Below are 20,649 nucleotides of genomic sequence, written 5' to 3' on the forward strand. Positions count from 1 at the left end.
TTTCTTCCTGTCTTTCTTGTAATGGCATGCTGTCCTGATGAACGTTTGCAACCCTGTACTACGCATAGGAAGGAGGCTTATCAAAGCTGCTAATTGTAAACCCCCGGTTGATGTAGTCTAGTGATCGGTTCGTTGTTAAACTTCCTTGCCTGTGTGGTGGTTGTAAATTCGATGCGTACGCTGTGATTTCTCATGAAGCAACACGGCTCCTTTGTAGCAGTGTAGTGGGAGTGGAGCTTTCTCATTCTTGTGAATTGAGCTCCTCCCATAGTGGCGCATGCGCACTGGAATTCTTCACTCCCTTTTTTTCCTCTCTTGACTCTGGCTTCCGGACGCCGAGAAACAGCGCTGCCGCCGAATTTAAAGAGACAGGCGATAGTTATTTTAAACACGATAAAACGGCAACCATTGTCCCTCCGCTTTTTTCCCCCTCCTCAGATGCGTCTTGACTCCGCTCGTTCAATTCGACGATGTTTCGCTAAAGTCTGGTCGAGTAGCAGCCTGTCTGTCATCTGCCTCCACTCGGCTGGATTTTCCGTCCGTTAGCGCCGTGCAGAGCGAGACTGCCCGAGCCAGGCAAAGTAAGGCTGCTTTGCTCGCTGGCTCACTGGTGGCAGGCTGGCTCCCCGACCGAGAGGACGCTTTGTCGGCTAGCCAACCCGCCGAAGCGACACCGAAGCTTCCCTCGCAAGTTGGGCTCCCGCAGCCTCCCGTCGCCGGGATCATGGCGAAGATCCAGGCGCACAGCACGGCGAAACAAATCAACCAAATTCAAGACAAGCCTTTCGTTATAACACAAAAGCAAGTGCAGCAGCAGCAGCAGCAGCAGCACTTCCAGAAGCTCAAGGTAAGAAGACAACAGCAAAGGGGGAGGAAAAGTCCCCTCAGAGTCACAACCATTTTGTTTTATTACACCGGGCTTGCCTTGTTTGAAGCACCGAACGTCGAGACGAGTGAAAGCGTTGTTGGCTAAACCCGCGGAGCTCACTGGCCTATGAAAAGTAATGCATTTATCAACAGCACAACATTAAGATTTAAGATTAAATGTGCGAAGTATATTTTGTATGAGCGAGCGTCACAAGTGACAGTCGAGTGACACTGTTTGCGCTACTTTCTCATTTCACTATGTCATTGGCGGCCACGGAGAGCAAATGTGAACTCGAAAAAAAGCTCGCTTGTGGGAAGTTCCTCCTTGTTCTCTTTTTCAGCCACCCTGAACAAAGTGGAGGACGTCAGTCAGGCTAACCGAGAGAGGCTACTCCACATGATTAGCGGCTTCTTAACGTTTATTCGTATTGCAGTGTTCGCATTTTTTCCGCCGTGCGGTGGTTAAAATGGGCGACGAATAAACCTCGAGTGTCAAAATGTGCATGCGTGTGTAGGTGTTCGAGGAGTTATTATCGTCGTTCGACTGGCTAATGCTAACACGAGTAGCCCTCCAAAAGATATCTGGCAATGCTTTGTGTGAATATACATTATTTCATCGTAACCTAATCCCAAACTTGCCTGTGGCGAATAAAGAAAGACACGAAGCAGTGAACAAAAGCCTTCTGGCGTGTTTTGGTAGCCACGCATTCATTCATTTATTTATTTATTTACTTGCTGTACACCGCGTACAGCTGTTTACTTGAGTATTTGTTGATAGAGATTTCGGATGCGACAATGACAATATACGCCGTGTTCGAAACGTGTACAAGTACCATTGAGGAAATTCCGCTGTGCATTTGTGTGTGTTCGCGTACAAATTCGTCGCGGTCATTTGCTTATTGAGCTAAATATGAAGCGTACGCTGTTGAACTGCAGCAGAGCTGATTCAGCATCCTGCTTCGTTATTTGACCATGCTAAAATGCTTCTGTGGTGTGCTTAATGCTCCAAATGTTTCCGACGTGTGTTGCAGGTTGAAGATGCCTTGTCATACCTGGACCAGGTTAAAATACGCTTTGCCAACGACCCTGGCATATACAACAAGTTTCTCGACATCATGAAAGAGTTCAAATCACAGAGGTATTTCCCATCTATCCACTCTTCTGCATCTACTTAAAATGCAAACGTTTAGGTTTGTGATGTTTGTTTGCAGGACTTTATTGCAATGCTTTACATTTCAGTTTGCTCAACATTCAAACATAATAATGCATTTTATTTAATCACTAATTTAATGGCTGTTATTTTGTACCCCCTCCGTTCTCTTCTGCAGCATTGACACTCCAGGAGTAATAAACCGAGTGTCACAACTTTTTCATGGACACCCCGACTTAGTATTGGGCTTCAACGCTTTCCTTCCCCCTGGTTATCGGATAGAGGTCCCAAAGAATGGAATTGCCTTCCTTCAGTCACCTTTCTCCACACAGGTGAGACGGTAGCCACTTTTCACACCGCATTCCCGGTAAATTGGCGACCACATCAGTGGGACAGTGATCGTTTTCTACTCAAGTGGCGTGTGTAGTGAGTGCATCAATCCACCCATCCCTTTTCTATACATCTTAACCTTTTCAGGGTTGCGTGGGTCTGGGGACCATCCCAGCTGGCATCATACAAATAGCAGACTACACACTAACAGTGGTTGCCAGTCAGTCACGGGGCACATGTAGATACAGACAATCATTTATTCACACTCAAATTCACATCGTCACTAATTGGGAACTAAACCTGCAAGTAAATCAAACAAATGTACCAAAACACCATCAGTTTCATGGACAGTGAGACTTTGATCCGAAACTTCACACTCTGATCATGGCTGGCGGCGCTTCCCCTATTTTCTACCTTTGATAGATACTATGTAGATATATACTAGATACTACTAAAAGCCGGTAAGTTCATGAGTGTGCTTCATCCCCCCCATCCATCCCTTTACATACAGGGCAGCTAGCTGGTAAAAAAACGATGGCTTAGATGTCCAGTGTTTTAGTCACTGGTATGCAGGCATACCCAATAGACTCAACTGTACCAAAATAGGCCACAAAAACACATCTTCTTTTGAAATAAATGCTTCAGCTGCTGGGTTTTTTATGACTGTGTTTCTGGTTATTTAAAACTGATTTAATGCTGAATGATGTTAAAAATCATCTCTCCCGCGCGCCGTTTTGAATGATGATGGACTTCTGCTGCCAAAGAGTGACATTGCGCACAAAGGATACGTCATAGCAAATAAACAAATTTGATTGGACGGTTCGTTTTAAACTGAGGCTCAGCCGCGGAGGACGACATGCTTTCCAGACCCACTTTCCTAGTGGGTGTGGCTTGCCAGGCTAACATGCAGTTTGCATGCTAAATCAGTAGTTCACATTTTGGTAAGTGCAATTGTTTACACTACAGTGAGAGGGAAAAGGATATGCACTTTGGAATTTCCTAAATTTCTGCACAAATTGATCATAAAATGTGGTATCAGATTCTTGTAAATCACAACAATAAATGAATTGAGTCTGACTAAATTAATATCAGACAAACAATTTTTAGAACATAAAAAAATAACAATAACAAAAATAACATACAAACATTCACAGGATGGGGAAGAAAGCATAAGAGAAATTCTCCAAAAGCTAATCAGTCAGCTTTGAGCCAACCTGGAGCACAATCTTGTCATTACAAGATTGGAGGTGTTGCTTATAGCTACTCTGGCCACTATAAAACACACCAGTTTAGAACTGTCCCTTATCAAGAAGCATTCCCTAATGTGTACCATGCCTTGCGCAAAAGAGCTCTCCGAAGATCTACAAAGTACAATTAAGAATTGTTGACTGTATGAAGTTGATAAGGGTTACAAAGTATCTCTAAAAGTCTTAATGTTCATCCGTCCAAAGTTAGACAAAATGTCAATAAATGGAGAAAGTTCATCACTCTTGCTTCTCTTCCAACGAGTGGCCGTCCTGTAAAGATGGTTGCAAGAGCACAGTACACAATGCTCAGTGAGGTAAAAAAGAACCCTAGAGAGTCCGCTGAAGACCTAGGCCTGGTACATGCATACATTTTTTTTTAACTCTTGAATTTTTCAAATCCTACATTTTTATAGTCCATGACAGAGCCCACACATAAAAATAAAACAATCAGGCATTTAACAGTTTTGGTCGTATTGTGTGTATGTGTGTGGTCTGCTCCGATAATCTCAACACAGAACACCACCATTCTAGAATCCAGTCCTCCAAGGCAGAGCTCTTGCGTGATCTCGCGTGCTCTTAAAAACACGAAGACGGGCAGAGGCTTCCAGGTATGTGACGATGGTTGCTAAGCGTTTCCGACGAGGACGGCAGGCGGAAGCGTTGTAAAATAGCAATGTCAGCAAGAAAATACTTGCTTTTAAAAATATTTCCTGCCATCTGGGCAACCCACTTTTGTTATAAAAAACGAAACAAGCAAAAAAAAAAAACACTATTTTATTTTTACCGCCGTCTCCTTGTTTGTAGTCAGGGATCTTCTTTGATTGGCTACATTCCATTCAAGTCTTAGTCCATTGAGTCAAATAGCTCGAGAGTAGTCGACCTTCTCCACGCAAATGAAGATTCTTGGTTTGTTTTCAACGCTTAATATTGAAGATTGTCGGCCCAACTCATTTTGGATCCTGTTATCGGGACAAATCCACAACTAATACACCTCAGCTAAAAGTTTCATCTATCAGGACAATCTTATATTATATAAGATAGCTGGGCATTTGATATCGTTGTTCGGTAAGGGTCAAAACAGTCCCATTTTATTTGTGTGCATCTGGCCTGGGAAATTGTTATGTTTCATGGGAAAACACTAAGGAAGAAGCTGTTGCTGTCTAAAAAAAAATTGCAGCATGTTTGAAGTTACTAAAGAGCATGTCTTGGATGTTCCACTGGCAAACCATTCTGTGGACAGATTAAAGCAAAGTTAAATGTTTGGGAGCAAAACACAATGCCGCATATGGGGGGGGAAATGGCACAGCACACCAACTTCAAAACATTATCCCTGCTGAGAGTGATGGATGGTGGAGGGAGCATCATAATGTAGACATGCTTTGCTACCTCAGGGTCTACACAGTTTACTACCATCAATGGAAAAATCAATTCACCAAACGTGTCAAGATATTTTGCAGAAGAACTTGAAGGCTTTCTGCCTAACAGTTGAAGCTCAAAAGAGGATGGGTGTTGTAACAGGACAATGATCCAAAACACAGAAACAAAATCAGCAACAGAATGGCTCCAGAGGAAGCAAATACGTGTTCTGGAGTGGCCCGGTCAAAATTGTGACCTCAGCCCGAGGGAGATGTTGTGGCATGACCTCAAGAGAGCTATTCACACTAGACATTCTAGGAATCTGGCAGAACTGCAACACTTTTGTAAAGCGGAATGGTCCAAAATTCATCCTGACCGATGTGCACGTCTGATCTGCAGCTACAGTAAATGGTTGGGTTGGGGGTTTTGCTGCCAAAGGACGGGAATACCAGTTAATGTATTAAATCCAATAATTCTCCTACCTTTTCCTCCCTGTCCTGTGAGTGTTTACGTTTTTTCAATAAAAATACGAAAACATAATTCTGTCTTTGTTTAAGCAAACGGTTTTAGTTTATTTGTGCAGTTTAGATGAAGATCAGACTACATTTTATGATCAATTTAACTTTTCCAAAATGAAATTCCAAAGGGTTCACATACCTTTTCCGTCCATTGTATGTTCCTGGTGGCCATGACGGGCCTGTTTTCATAAAACGTAGTCTGCGTGGGATTTTGGCATTTTTGCGTCTATGTTCAAGTTTTGCTAGGTTTTTAGTGGACCACGGGGGATTGTCGGTTGGCTTTGCGGTCCTCAGTGGCCCGTCGCAATCTGATGGGGTACCTTGCGTTTCTCACGTTCTGTCAACACTTTCTGCAAATGAAACATGAACACTGGGCAGCTTTGGAGCACGTTTGCGGGCCTCGCACCCTCTAGCTAAGTCAGCTGGGCTTGGCACCAAAGTCAGTGAAAAATGATTGATTTTATTTTTCTGGCAACTAAATCACTAACTTGCACATGCTCTTTCTTTTGCCCTCGCTCGCTCTCTCACTTACTTGTTCACACACAAACATTCAACATCAAGCATTATGAACAGGAATGCCTCAGCCGGCATTGTAGGTAAATTAAACTGATGTCTCATCTTAAGATTGGTAGGCAGCAAGTGTCAGATGCCGTGGAATGCGGTGCTTCCCATCACTCTACAGACTGCCTCCAAGTTGGTCCACCCTGTTCCAAAATGTCACATTTAGCTGGATGCATCAATTCTTAACTATGGCCAAATAGGTTTCTCATCCACGCTGTGACTTTCGTGGTAAATGTTTTGACAATTTAAAAACCTCGCCGGACATCCACAGCAATCACAGCCCGTCACATGTCGCTGTAGTGCTGCTGTACGCAGTGATAGTGACCCTGAGAATTATGGAAAGGAAGAAGAAAGCACTGGTGGGGGGAGAAAAACAGTTATTGAAAAGTTGAACAGAAAACTAAGTGGAGTTATTCCATACAGGACAAACACGAGGTATGTATAGAAAAATTGTAAGCAAGCCATAGACAGCTCCTCTTAAGTGTATAAGAGAGGTTGTAATACAGTATCAGAAATGTAAATAAATACATGCCATACATAGGCAAGCACAATTACATAGGATTCCAATTGAAAAATAAAACATTAAAAAAATGGACTCTATTGAAACAGGTGTAGATTTTATAATCAATTTCACAAAGCTTCATAACTGTTCAATATGCTCCTTGCCTGTAAAAAAGATGTTTTCCTTTTTTTCCTTCCTCTTGTGCCTTGTCTGAAACTGCGTTAGTTTTGTTTTTATTTCCTCAGATGCATGCTGCTCACTTTTGTCTGTTTTTGAGCATATTCTAACAGACACTATGCCTTTTTCACAGCCTTACACCAATAGACCCCTGGTACTTGCTGCAATTAAATAAACCGCTATGTTCAGAAATTTCACATCAGATTTGCAGTGGGATTTTCAAATGTAAACAGTTCAAATGGGCTTTGTGCAATCCAACAGGCTGTGAACATCCAAAGTTGCTTTTTCTTCATTCATTCCACCAAACATTTGCTGGAGTAAATAACTTTTGGATTGAATATTCGCTCTCTTGTACTTCTGTGGTCTCCTTTGACTTGTGAAGGACATTTTGGGCTCTTGAGCTGCTCAGTGTACCAGTTTGGCTGTCTGCTGTGGTAAAGCTGCGTTGGTGGTGTAAAGTGGCTTTTCAGAGGATTTTTTTTTTTTCAGTTAGAACCGCTGCTGTTGGCAAGTACGCTTTAAGTACCAAAACAAAACAGTGAAGCTAAATGTTGAGACTCAACCACATGATAGAGCTGTTCACCTGCAACCATAATAACATAACGCATTGGTGTTTTGGTTCATTATGCAGATATTTAATGCGCTTTTTGGAACCAAAACACTCAATAGTAGGGAGGAAGTATCTAAAGTGTTAGAATGACATGATTAAAATTGTGTCCACTATCTGGGCAATCTTTCACTGTTTGCTACTTTTGTCAAAGATGAATGAAACGTTCTCTTCTACTGCGGCACAGCCTGTCAGAGCACTTGGACTTCAATTTGTCATCTATTCAGGTGTCGCCTGGCCAACAGGGGAAGATTGTCACCACCTCCACTGTGACATCGACCTCCGGTGCTGCGTCCGCCACCACCTCTGAAGCCGGACCAGCCCACACCGGCGACGTGAAGTCGGCCTCGGCAGAGTCCCTATCTTCCTCAACTTCAGCCGGCCCCCCGGAAAATCCAAGCAGACTGTCCCTTCCCTTGGCAAGCAGAGAGAGTCAGAATCAGGCCGCCAGCTCGTCTGTGTCACCGCCTGCCTCGGAGACCAGCCCGGTCGAGTTCGACAGCGCCATCAGCTACGTAAACAAGATCAAAAACCGCTTTCTGGACCACCCGGAGATCTACAGAGCCTTCCTAGAGATTCTTCACACTTATCAGGTGATACTTTGTTCCAGAGCTAGCACTGCACTGTGCAGTTTTAAGTTGCTAGTCATGGCTATGCTGTGGCCTTTTTGCCTTCCATTTTGATAATACTCTCCCTGCCTTCCATCGAACAGAAAGAGCAGCTGGAGGTGAAGGAGAGCCGGGGCAATCGAGGTACCAGCGGGATGACTGAAGATGAAGTCTTTTCCAAAGTTGCCAGTCTTTTTAAGGGACAAGAGGACCTGCTGGCCGAGTTTGGCCAGTTCTTGCCGGACGCCAAGAGATCGCTGGTCAGTAGAGAAGAAGCGACGTTAGCCAAATGTCATGCTGATAACCTTTATCTTCTTAACAATGAGCTTAACATGTAGCATTCAGAATCTATTGTAGTTAATTGATATCCAGCCCAGTGAGACACGATCCAATGTGTTATCAATAGTTCACCGGGAACTCACTGACGGGAGCGAAAGAGCAGCTGAAAAGAGCGGAGGATGACGACCTGATAACCAAACAGAACAAAAAGCGGCCCAGACCCATACTCCTGCCACACATGTCCCCACTACTCAAGGTAGTGCACTGGAGTAGTTTACTACTTGTTTGATGTCAGAGTATAAAGAAACTTGGCGATATATTGTATCTGTACTTCAGAGTATTTCAACATGACATGTTTTTCCCTCCTAAAGAAAAAAATGAAGTATTCCTGTACCAAAGACCAGTCCATCGCTTCAGTTGGCAAACATGGAGTCTTGCGAGAGTTCTCCTTCTTTGATAAGGTGAGCAATCTTTGACCTTATTCAATGGTAGATTAGTGCTGTGTTATTGTACAGGTTCTATAGCATCCCTATCAATGTGATTCGTACTTCAGGTTCGCCGCCTGTTTAAAAGCCAGGAAGTGTATGAGAACTTCCTGCGCTGCATTGCCTTGTTCAACCAGGAGGTGGTATCGGGAGCTGAGTTACTCCAGCTCGTCACTCCTTTCCTGGGGTAAGTAGGAAGCGGAAAATGACCAGTGTAGGGCAATCTACTCCTAAAATGTAACGTATCACTACATTCATCCATTTTAAAAGTATTTACTTATATTGTATAATCAAGTGTGACATTTTAAATGCTGAAATACAATTTATCGCAGCTCATCCTACATGAAGTGCTATACCATGATGAGAAATATTTAGAAATAGTGCTCTTTCACATGGCTGCGGTCAAGGTAGTCTCAAATCTTAAAATGAAAATCTGCAATTTCACTTACAGCACTTCTGCATATTCTGAATCCTGCTAAAGCGCCGTGAGAGTCTATTAGAAAATAAAAGTGCTAAAAGAAAGATGACCTCAATTTCTGATTTCAGAGTGAAAGCCCTCATAACTTAGTGTTACTGGGATTTTTGTGAGTCAGTTCTTCTCAGTATAGAGAGTTTTCCTGGCGTCACACAAAATTTGCACTTTCCTGTTTTGCCGCCTCTTCTGTGATGAGCTATATTAAAATAATGGGAGCGCAAATCTGAGTTTGAGGTCAGCACTTCCCCTCAAACTAGGGAACAGCAAATAACAAAATAAATATCACAGTTTTGGTCAATTCTTAAATTGCATTTTAGAATGACTTAGACCATGCGATTGTAAAGCTACCACAGAAACATATGGATAATGCATCACCGTATTATATTAAAAGCAATATATGACACCACTTTGTAGCATGTTACTCCCATCACAGTAAATGGTCTAATAGTATTAGGTAAAAAAAAAAAAAAAGTAAACAGTATCTGGAATCCTGATATTTGTCACTCATGATTGAATCCAAACGCTTTCCAGGAAGTTTCCTGAAGTGTACACACAGTTCAAGTCCTTTTTGGGAGACAAAGAGCTCTCTCATGCCATGTCGGGGCTATCTGATCGCTACATGGAGGGAGGAGGAGGCAGGGAGGTGGATTATGCCTCTTGCAAACGCCTGGGTTCCAGCTACAGAGCGCTGCCCAAGACCTACCAGCAGCCTAAATGCAGTGGGCGCACCGCCTTATGCAAAGAGGTGTGTCTCCTTCCCATTCAGTTACTGTTGCAACATGTAATTGACAGATAAATGCACGGTACACAACTAACAATTATCTGCGCAGACAACCTTGCCACTGATGCTTTGCAATGATGTGTTTAGGTGTTGAATGACACCTGGGTGTCATTCCCCTCCTGGTCAGAGGACTCCACCTTCGTCAGCTCCAAGAAGACTCCTTATGAGGAACAGCTGCACCGCTGTGAGGACGAAAGATTTGAGGTACGAGATACATGTTCATATTTTTTAACTATGTAAACCTTTGCAGTCATTATAGAGAGTGCGTACTGTCTACGTCACGCTCATTCGCGGTGATTAGGGATGTAGGCCCTAACATGAATCAGAAAAATTTGGGATGAATGGACTCCCCCCTCTAAAGATTTGAGGAAATTTATTTGACAAAAACCGAGACCGGGAACAGTAGAGCTTGGACTCGCACCCAAAATCCCCGTTCCCAAATCGTGTGGATGGCAGTTCCGGTTTAATAAAATTTTAAATTAATTCAATGTAATTAATTTAATTACAATATTTAAATTTCTAAATCTCCCCACCAGTTGGATGTTGTTCTCGAAACCAACCTGGCCACCATCCGAGTGCTCGAGAGCGTCCAGAAGAAGCTGTCGCGTCTCTCGCCAGAGGACCAGGATCGCTTCCGGCTAGACGACTGCCTGGGCGGCACCTCCGAGGTCATCCAGCGTCGCGCCGTATATCGGATCTACGGCGACAAGGCCCCTGAGATCATTGAGGGGCTTAAGAGGAGTCCTGCCACGGCAGTGCCTGTGGTGCTCAAGAGGTCAGAGCTCTATTTTCTCTAGACCATAAACGGCTGTGTTGAAAATTAATTGAGGTATTTTACAGTCAGTGGCCACAGTATCTCACATGAGCAGTATTGAGTAGTATGCCATATAATGTAATACTGAAATTGATGCTCAGTTTTGATTGGTGCTGTAAGAAGGGTATTCATTTAACAGTATTTATGATTGTGCTTTTAGTTAACTTCGACCTGGCACTGTTATGCCCCTCTCATGTACAATATCTAAATGTAAGACACAGTTCTTCTGTGATGCCATACACTTGTACATCACAAAACTACAGATTATTGAATTTAATACATCCCGGAGCGACTGAATCAAAGCTGAGGGTTTTTTACTTTATACAATACAATACAATACAATTTTATTCAACAGGCGGAATGTTTGATAGAGGTTTTATTAGATTACGCATGTGTGCCTAATAGGGTTGGGCATTGTTTGAATTTGGGCGATCCCGGTTCCTTGATTCGATTCCGATTTTTTTTTTTTTTTTTTGTATCATGAACTTTTCTACTGTTTATGACTTTTCCTATGGTTTTCTCAACGGATATTTTTGACAAATATATTATCAAATCTATGAGCATGAATTATCCACGAGAACTTTATTCTGGAGAACCTCAAGAAAATAAAATGCCATAAAGCAGCTTTATAGCATGCTACTTAACACCCATTATGGGCAAGCCAAGTGTGCAAATAAAAAGCAAAACTGCTTGCTTGATGTGGGCATTAAACATATTTCATTTGTATACTTACCCGATTCTGATTGCGGTGCGGTCCGTATCACTTGGCTGAGGGTCGGCCACCTCACTACCAGCGTTGTGAGCATGCGTGCGCAAGCGCACTCAGCATTGGTAGGACGCGTCGACAGGTAGGAAGGAATTTCAAAACACCGGTAGGTCGACGCAAGGAGTCAAACACCGAACACTCGGACAATTCTACCCAATGTTAAAAGATGTTTAATCATATTAGACGTGCAACCTCCTTTGCACGAGATTATTTTTTTACGTGTTGCACTGAGCAGCTTGATCTTTTTTTTTATGAACTGCAGCCACACTTTTGACTTGTGTCGAACATCCATAATCATCTCACCCTGCGAGCATTATCCTGTCGTCTTCGTTGCTGTCTGTGTGCTCGCCGGCACTTGCTGCTTGCCGGCGCGGCGCGGCGCACACACATTTCTTATTGGTTATACTTAGCTCGTGTCTGTCGTTAGCTCTGTGCCATGCGTGCACTATTGGTACATTGTTTGTTTTGGGCGGCTTCCTCCGCAAAGCATATTAGGAATCGAAATGTGGCACCGACGTTTTAAAAACGGAACGATTCCTGGAGAACCAAAGGGCTAGTCCCGGTGCCTAATGTCATGGCTGTAAAGTGTATGTTATGCATATGTAGTTATGTTAAACTTCAACTTAAAGGCTGCTGTCTGAACTGACTGAAAGCTGCCACGGCAGTCGACATTCATATGACCACTTTAAAGAGTTTCCAATTGAACCTGCATTGTGGTTCACAGGTTGAAAGCTAAGGAAGAAGAGTGGAGAGAGGCCCAGCAGGGTTTCAACAAGATCTGGAGGGAGCAGTATGAGAAGGCCTACCTCAAGTCCCTGGACCACCAAGGAGTCAACTTCAAACAGAATGACATGAAGGCTCTGCGCTCAAAGAGTCTCCTCAATGAGATAGAAAGTGTCTACGATGAGGTAAATCCTTTTTTTTTTCCTTTTTTTTCAACTACACAGTAACAGTGTGATATCTTAATAGATATTGTGCAATGTTCAGTGCAGAATCACTAACAACACCCACATAATTTAGTCAATAGAAAAGTCTGGCTCATTACTTCTTCTTACTTCACGTTTTGTCCAGGGGCTTCAATGATGAGCTCCTGTAGAGTTCAATCATCTTAAAATGTATTTGTTTGCTGTTGTGGTTATAATACATGAAACAAGTAAATGGTTGTTTAATGTCTACTACTTCCAATCCCACCCGTGCATTGTTGTGTTACCAGCTTGGTTTATTTTAAGAGGCCATCAGCATAATTTGCCTCAAAGTGATTTTTGAATTTTGTATGAGTAATTTTGTTTGTGTAAACCATTTGAGGCAGCTGCTGTGTGTTTGACCAAACACATTCCCATCTCTCGAGACTGCCCAATACCATCTTCACAAATTGTACACAGAAGGGAAAATAATAGAACGAGCCTTTTATGATTCCTGTAATGGGCAAACTCCGGCTTTATAACAGAAAAAGTGGACTGTAGCAGCACACAAGAATAACGTTCAAGAATCAAAAATCCCCAAGCATCAGGCAGTGAGACTCAATGATGAAAATACAAAAAGCAAATAAACTTATCTTTTCTCACACTTGTGCTTTTGGAAATAGCTTCACAAAATGCACGTTTGGGGACAAATATTCCTGTGAGAGTTGATGCAGCCTATTCCAAGCTCTTCTTCGCGCTTGTGTTTTAGCGACAGGAGCAGAGCACAGAAGAAGGAGGCGTTGGCCAGCAGTCTCGCAACGGCTCCAGCGCGCCGTCGGCCAGCGAGCCTCACATGGTGTTTACGTATGAGGACAAGCAGGTCCTGGAGGACGCCGCCGCGCTCATCATCTACCACGTCAAGCGCCAGCCCACCATTCACAAAGACGACAAGGACCACATCAAGCGCATCATCCAGCACTTCGTCCCCGACCTCTTCTTCTCGCGCCGCGGCGAGCTCAGCGACACGGAGGATTGGACTGACGAGGAGGTGGAGCCGGAGGAGGGAGGAGAACGAGGAGCGAGCGGGGCGGCGTCAACAACGGCAACTACAACGGCGACGCCGACAACAACAACAGCAGCACCCCCACCCCCACCACCACCACCACCACCACCAACAACAACAACAACAGGTGGGAATGCCAACACTTCTGATGCAGCAGGAGCAGCAGCAACCACTAGTCAGTCTCAACCTCAACCAGCCCAAGGTCAAAGCCCGGCCCAGAGCCAGCAGCAACTAAACAATGAATCCAGAAGGAGGCGCTGCAGCCCGTCCCAACCTCCGGACACCGAGGCTTGCAGCACTCCTGGCAGCACCAGCCAAACTATGAGCAGCGCCACCACACCTATCCCCGGATCCACACCTATGGAGGCCAGCTCGGGCGCCGCCGCTGAGAAGGTGGACCTGCGTGACCCCGAAGCCGAGCACCAGAAGGAGCTGGACGACGTCTACAACCTGTTCTTCGTCAACAACAACTGGTACTTCTTCCTGCGGCTGCACCAGACCCTGTGCTCGCGCTTGCTGCGAGTGTATCGGCAGGCCGAGCGGCAGCTGCTGGAGCACCGCGCCGAGCAGAGCAGGGAGCGGCTGCTCGTGGCCGAAGGGAGGCGGGAAAAGGCATGCGACCTCGCCATGGAGCTGCGCCTCAAACAGCCAAGTAAGTTGGATGAGCCGCTTATGAACATGTTTGGTGTTGCTGTCTTCACAGTGATAAAATGTTTAAAAAAAAAAAAAAAACCTCATAATGTTATGATGTTTAATGGCATCCTCACATTTCTGCCTTCCTGTGTGGATTTAGCATGTTCCCCCAGTACTTTTTGGGGGGATACTTGACAAATCAATGATGCGAATCGAGCGTGCACTGAGGGGAAAAGCCGAAAGGATAACAACAACTCGACTTCCTCACACATTAAAAGCTTGCATGTTAAATTTAATGCAAGAATCTAATTTGTCAAAAGGGCTTGTTTGTCTATGTTTGCTCTTTGATTGGCGGGCTAACCGTCTTAAGTGTACCCCAACTTTTGCCCAGGTCATTTGGATTAGGCTCACACTGACCATGATGACAATTAGTGCAAAAGTGGATGTAAATGGAAAGAACATGGATGGCTGGCTCTTATACACATGCCACAATGTTGTCACCACTTATACAATCTGAGGAAATTCAGTACAGCCGATTGAGACGGATTCATTCAACAATGTGTTCTATTATTGTAGTATAAAACAAATGTAAATGAGGCAACCAAAATATTAGACCCAAATATTGCAAACAGCTCCATTCACAGTCTGATTCACACCGATGAACATTTTATAGTCATCAACAAACCTAACTTCATGCATCTTTTTGGAATCTGGGAGGAAGCCCATGCAAAAATTGGAGAACATGCAATGTACACGGGTGGGCCAGAGCCCAAATTTCAACCGAGGATCCCTCAGGTGTCAGACAGACGTACTCACCACTGTTGCGCCATGCAGCCCCCCTTCCACTCATTCACTTTAACTTTGGCTCGGCACCAAATGGCACACTCCATCGTCCAAGTCAAAAATGCCCTTGCAATGTTAAGTAGTTTTCCTACTTATTAACAAAAACAAAGAAATGAATGAGCGTGACTTCCTTTGCACCGTCAAGAACAGTGCACATTCATACCCTTCTACGGGATACACTTACAGATCCCTAGTTGAAATTACCGGTGATGTCAACATATGCTGTCACATATTTGTCATGCTTTTGTGCGTGTGTGTGTGTGTGCGCAGGTGAGGTGGAGTTAGAAGAATACTACCCAGCCTTCTTGGACATGGTGCGCAGCCTGCTGGATGGCAACCTTGACTCGACTCAGTACGAGGACACACTGCGGGAGATGTTCACCATTCACGCCTACATCGGCTTCACCATCGACAAGGTCATCCACAACATCATCCGGCAGGTAGGCAAAGGTCCCACGCGCTGCACTATTGGTCTGATGCTCATCGCGTCTTAACGTTTAACGCTTTACGCGACTCTAGCTCCAGCACCTGGTGAGCGACGAGGTGTGCCTGCAGGTGGTCGATCTGTATCTGGCCGAGAGGAAGAGGGGGGCCGCTGGGGGGAACCTCTCTTCTCAGTGCGTGCGAGCCGCCTGGGAGACCAGCTACCAGTGGAAGGCTGAGCGAGCCATGGCTGAGGAGAATTGTTTCAAGGTCAGAGTTCATCAGAACTGAATATGTTTTAACAAAGGCGTCAAAGCAGAAATTTGACACTGCACATGGGAAAAGATGTTTACGAAAAAGTAAGGCAGAATTGGAAACATTTCTACATTACTACATTAGCATTTACATGCATAAGTGTGTATGTATCTATATTTATTTATTTATTTATTTATTATTATTAGTCCAGTCATATGTACTGTAAGTCCGTGTTGAGGGTTTGCATCTGGCTGCGGCCTTCCTGAACTTGTGTGTGTTTTTCCTGGGTAGTGTAGCTTCCTCCAACATTCCAAAAATTGTAGTTTGTCCCTACAGTATGTGGATAATCATTGTAAGAAATGGATGGATGGAGTTCTTCATTCAATGAGAAACATTTAATGGCTTTAATCTACGCTGGGTGCCTTTTTATAAAATTGTCGCAAATGGCTTTCCATCTGCCTTTTATTTCATCAGGTGATGTTTATTCAAAACAAGGGTCATGTGACAATGACCATTGAGCTGCAGGACACTGAGGAGGCTCAGACTGATGACCCCTTGGACGTTCAAGTAAATGCATTAGATATATTTTTCAAGCATAACATTGAAGCCGTGTGATTGGTCCAATTCAATAATGTCATTTATGCTATTTCAGTGCTTGTCCAGCTACATGGAGCAGTTTGTTGGAACTGAGTCAAGTCTGTGTTCACAAGCAGACGGCTACTTTTTCAAGCCCGTCTTTCTTCCGCGGTAAGCGAGTTCAACTCACACCTCTTAGGTTTTATACTAGGTGACATTTCATACTAGAGATAGACCGATATGCATTTTTCAGGGCCGATGCTGATTATTAGCGATGAAGCTGGCCGATAACCAATATTCGAAGCCGATACTCATTTGTAGAAAAAAAGGTGAAAATGGTGTCAAAATAACTTGACTTTAAGTGCCTTTAAGCACCTTTAGAAAATAGACAACTTTGTTTTACAAGTCTAACAAAAAGTGCAGGGAGCTCCCAGGCTCAGATGCATGTCTTATAGTTCAATGAAAACAAACATCTCCTTAAAGTTTACTACAGTAAATACTTTTCTAAAAATCCACTGTAACTGACATGTTTATCTTTCACACATCTTTGTTTTAAAGTTCAAAAACAGAAACGTGCATCCTCAACGCAGCTACTAGCCAGAAAAATAATCTCATCAACACGTCTGTGTCTTCTCTCCATTGCCTATTTGTGGGTGTTCAGACTTTCTGTGGAAGTGGAAAAAATGACACTTTTTGCTCTAAATGCATGTGACTGGACTTTTACATACAGTACTCTGCCGTCAATTTTTGCACACACAGACACGCACTCACTTCTTTTATCAACATTTCCCTATATTATCAGCAACTTCACTGCTCTCCGGAGCCATGTCGTTCACAAAGCATTCACCTCTGCATTGTGACAATGACGGAGCGGTTAGCTTCAAGGCAAGGCAGCTTACTGTGGCAAGCAGAACTGCCGCTTGTGTTTAAAAGACATAGAAGGGCTCGTAGTAATGTTACAAGTGGTTGTCAGTTAAAGGAGACTGACATTTATTAACATTTCCTCAAAGTCTGTTTAATACCTTGCATTTCTCCTGTGCCGTGCTGCGAGAGAGACACACTTTACGCTGATTGGCTGTTACCCACTGCATAAGGAACCAATCAGATGGTGCTGTGGGCGGGGCAATCTGCTTTGGAGGCAGAGCAAGTTGCGCAGCACAGAGAGACAGTGAGAGAAAGAACCACAGCGCAGCAAGTTGCAATAAAACAGCTTTTAATTTATCGGCCTTAGAATTAAAAAAAAAAAAAAAAAAAAGTATAATAATCGCCAAAATTCCAAATATCGACCCCGATAATCGGACCGGCCGATAATCGGTCTATCTCTATTTCATACATAATCTGTTCTCGTATGCCGGTCGACCATTTTTCCCCCCAAGTTTTTATGAATTTTTTTCCATTGCAAAATCATGGAAAAGTCTCAATCTCTTCCAAGGACACGTAGTTGCTGTCATAAAACCTTTATTAACTGTACAGGAAATGTTTGAAGTACACAGAACAGGACATTTTACATTCTTAGTGTAAAAATAAATAACCCCAGGAATTTATAAAGGCATAAAAATAAAACACTTCAGTCCAAATTTTATTGAGGAAATGTTTTCAGGGTAAAACTATTGCCATCATAACATGGCTAAGATGTGATGTCATGCCTAATGACATTGGATTTTGTTCAATCTTAGAGGCTTATGTTTGGTTTATTTTTGTGTTTTTAGGTTTGTTTGATATGCGTATGCTCTTCGCACCCACTTGGGACCAAATTGGCTTGTACCTGTTCTGGCGTTCAAGTCCCCGTATGAGAAAAGTTGAATGCATGTTGGTCTTGTACAGGAACCTTCGTCGTTTCCGGCGTTGGCAGGTGCGTCAGGTAGAGGCGATGCGCTGCAGGCGAGAGTGGCACCGGCAACTGGGGGTGGAGAACGCCGGCAGCCTGGACTGTCGCTTCAAGCTCAACACTCATAAGATGGTGTTTGTCATGAACTCCGAAGACTACATGTACCGCAGAGGAGCGCTGGTCAAGGCCAGGAAGGTAGGGTTGAACGTTTTATTTTCTTGACCGCCCTCTCCCCAGAAGTCAACCCAAACATTTATTTCAAGAATATGTTCTATGCAGGCACACCATTTGAAACACGGCATTCTGATTATGATTAATATTGCGTTTGTGGAATATTAGTTAAGCAGCAAAATTAACCCGTTTTTGTCCATCTCAGGGGGCGGCCATTTTGCCACTTTCTGTCGACTGAAAATGACATCACAGTGTCTCGGGGCTCACCTACTGGTGAGCCATGAATGGTCATTACCTGAGCCCTTTTTAAGTGCTCCATAAATGGTTGATTTGATCTGCTAACCTGGCACACCTGTCTGCTAAATTTCTGTGCAGTTGATATTGCGCAGTCTGGGAGGAGTATATTCAAACTGATTAATTTAGTACATGCAAAGTGATTTATTAAACCTGACAAAAGTTGTGATTGAATTTGTATCTTGAAGTAATTCATGTTATGCCCCGTTTAGGGTTGTCCAGGACATTATATGAAGCTGGGGGTCCCCCAAGTCGCAAATAGCCACCAAAAACTTAAGTTTGCTAGTGACATTTATTTCAAATGTTTACTATTTTAGAGTCATCATCAACACTTAACTATACAAAAGATTTCAGGGTGAAGGGAAGGCCAAAATAACAAAACATTTCCGAACCGGGTAAATAACATTTTTAACCTAAATATTTATGAAACAAAAATGTGGTTCTTACCTGCCTGACTAACAAAACAAGAGAAAACACAGGAATACAGTACAATATAAAAACAAAGGTGTGGCCGGTTGGAAGGAGAGAGACGGCGGTTTCCCCTTCCTGCCATTATCACAGGTCTGCTTTTAAAAGGGTTGAGCTTCCAATGCTGCATCATCAGTAGGCGAATGAGGAGACTGTTGACGCGCTTGACTTCCTTGAAAGCAGAAAAGCAGAAAAATCTGTGGGATGATGATTTTTGTCTGAATTTGCTCACAAACGTACTTGGTGCAAAATCGTTGTTATATGGCAACAGGTGGATAACCCAGGTTAATTGTGCGATCTGGTGGAAGAGCATTCAGTTGTTCGGATTGGCACTATACATTGCCGGCATAGATGCAGTAGAGCAACATTTTTTGTTTTGGAGCAATTAGTTGGAATTGGATCCATAGAAATTTGCAACCCTATTTGAGACCGACTGCTTTAAACTATGTGGCCTGTCTTTCCTGTCTCAGTCTCAGCACCGAGTGGCGGCGAGCCAGCACGAGCGCTTGGCCAAGTGGCACCGGGGCTGGCGGGCCGAGCACGTGACGGCCTCGGCCGAGCGCAGCGTACACAAGTGGCTGATGGGAGAGGACGAGGAGGACATGATCCCCTGCAAGACCACCTGCCTGTCCACGGAGCTCAAGGGGCAGGCGGTCAACAGATACCGCGTTCATTACAGCGGTAGCAAAGCCCCCGCCTCGCCTTAAGCGAGGACGCTTCGTACCTGCGTGTGGGCACACACACACACACACACAGACACACACACACAGATGTTACATGCATGGACATCCTTACACTAAATAAACAGTGCAGTACTTGTGTACCTTCACTCGCTCGTGCGGAGTGAGCATGTTGGGAGAAAAAGTCAAACTCGTGTGGACTCACGGGGGCCACGAGACCACACCCCCCACCCTCTTAAAAATTCTCTCACTCAGCATCAGCAGTATCATCCGGCACTAAAAGTCAACAAGACTTGACCACATAATGGTAATAGTTTCAGAAATGTGAATGTCTTTCATTTTTTTTTTTTGTTTTGTTTTGTTTTTTTTTTAATGAAAGTCTCGTGTAGTTTTTAGCTTGTAAAGCCAGATAGCCTTCTGCTTGTTGGTGGATTTAATGCGCGTTTCTACAAAGGAGATCATGGTATAAATGCGTGTATGTATGTTTGTGTATCCTGTACTTCATTATGACAAGTATGTGCATATGTATTTTTTCTATATACAGTATGCATTTACACCATTTGCAGATCATGTGGTTCTTTACGGTGTTTGCTGTTGGCCAACCCTTGATGTTTGCATTAATTTCTTTCCCCACATTTTGTATCGTAGCTAAACATGTCATAAGCGGGACAACAAGGACTCCTACAAGTTGATTGGTTTAATACTGAAGAAATTATGTATCATAATCTTGATTTCACTTAATGTTTTCTTTATGTTGTCTGACCCCCCCCCCCCCTTTTTCGTTTTGCATACTGACATTGAAAATAAAAGCAAAAATATCAGTGTTAAAATAGAATGTATAACATTTATCCTGTATCAGTTATCATAAAATAAACAACCTAGTTGTGACCTTCTTAGATGTCGATGGTGGACACATCTTGAAGCACTATTTAAATAAGACAATCCCAATCTTTAGTATGGTGGGGAATGGGATGTTTTAGTATTTGTTGC

The 20,649-nt window shown here is 43.6% G+C and overlaps 1 protein-coding gene across 1 annotated transcript; it reads left to right on the plus strand.

Annotated features, from left to right (window-relative positions):
* The first annotated feature begins 295 nt into the window (after window positions 1-295).
* On the plus strand, window positions 296-20,552 carry sin3b (SIN3 transcription regulator family member B). Its single transcript, XM_086046734.1, has 19 exons — window positions 296-847; window positions 1,899-2,005; window positions 2,196-2,349; window positions 7,543-7,908; window positions 8,028-8,183; window positions 8,330-8,458; window positions 8,574-8,663; window positions 8,756-8,874; window positions 9,694-9,907; window positions 10,031-10,147; window positions 10,480-10,718; window positions 12,248-12,431; window positions 13,195-14,140; window positions 15,235-15,404; window positions 15,484-15,657; window positions 16,117-16,209; window positions 16,295-16,389; window positions 18,043-18,241; window positions 19,450-20,552. Exons 1-19 carry the CDS (start codon window positions 725-727, stop codon window positions 19,684-19,686), a joined length of 3,912 nt encoding a protein of 1,303 aa, XP_085902860.1. The 5' UTR covers window positions 296-724; the 3' UTR covers window positions 19,687-20,552.
* Window positions 20,553-20,649: the final 97 nt, after the last annotated feature.

This window comes from Filicampus tigris, chromosome 12 (assembly GCF_054856515.1).
Source record: "Filicampus tigris isolate MCC_2025a chromosome 12, RoL_Ftig_1.0, whole genome shotgun sequence".
In the NCBI taxonomy this organism is placed as follows: domain Eukaryota; kingdom Metazoa; phylum Chordata; class Actinopteri; order Syngnathiformes; family Syngnathidae; genus Filicampus; species Filicampus tigris.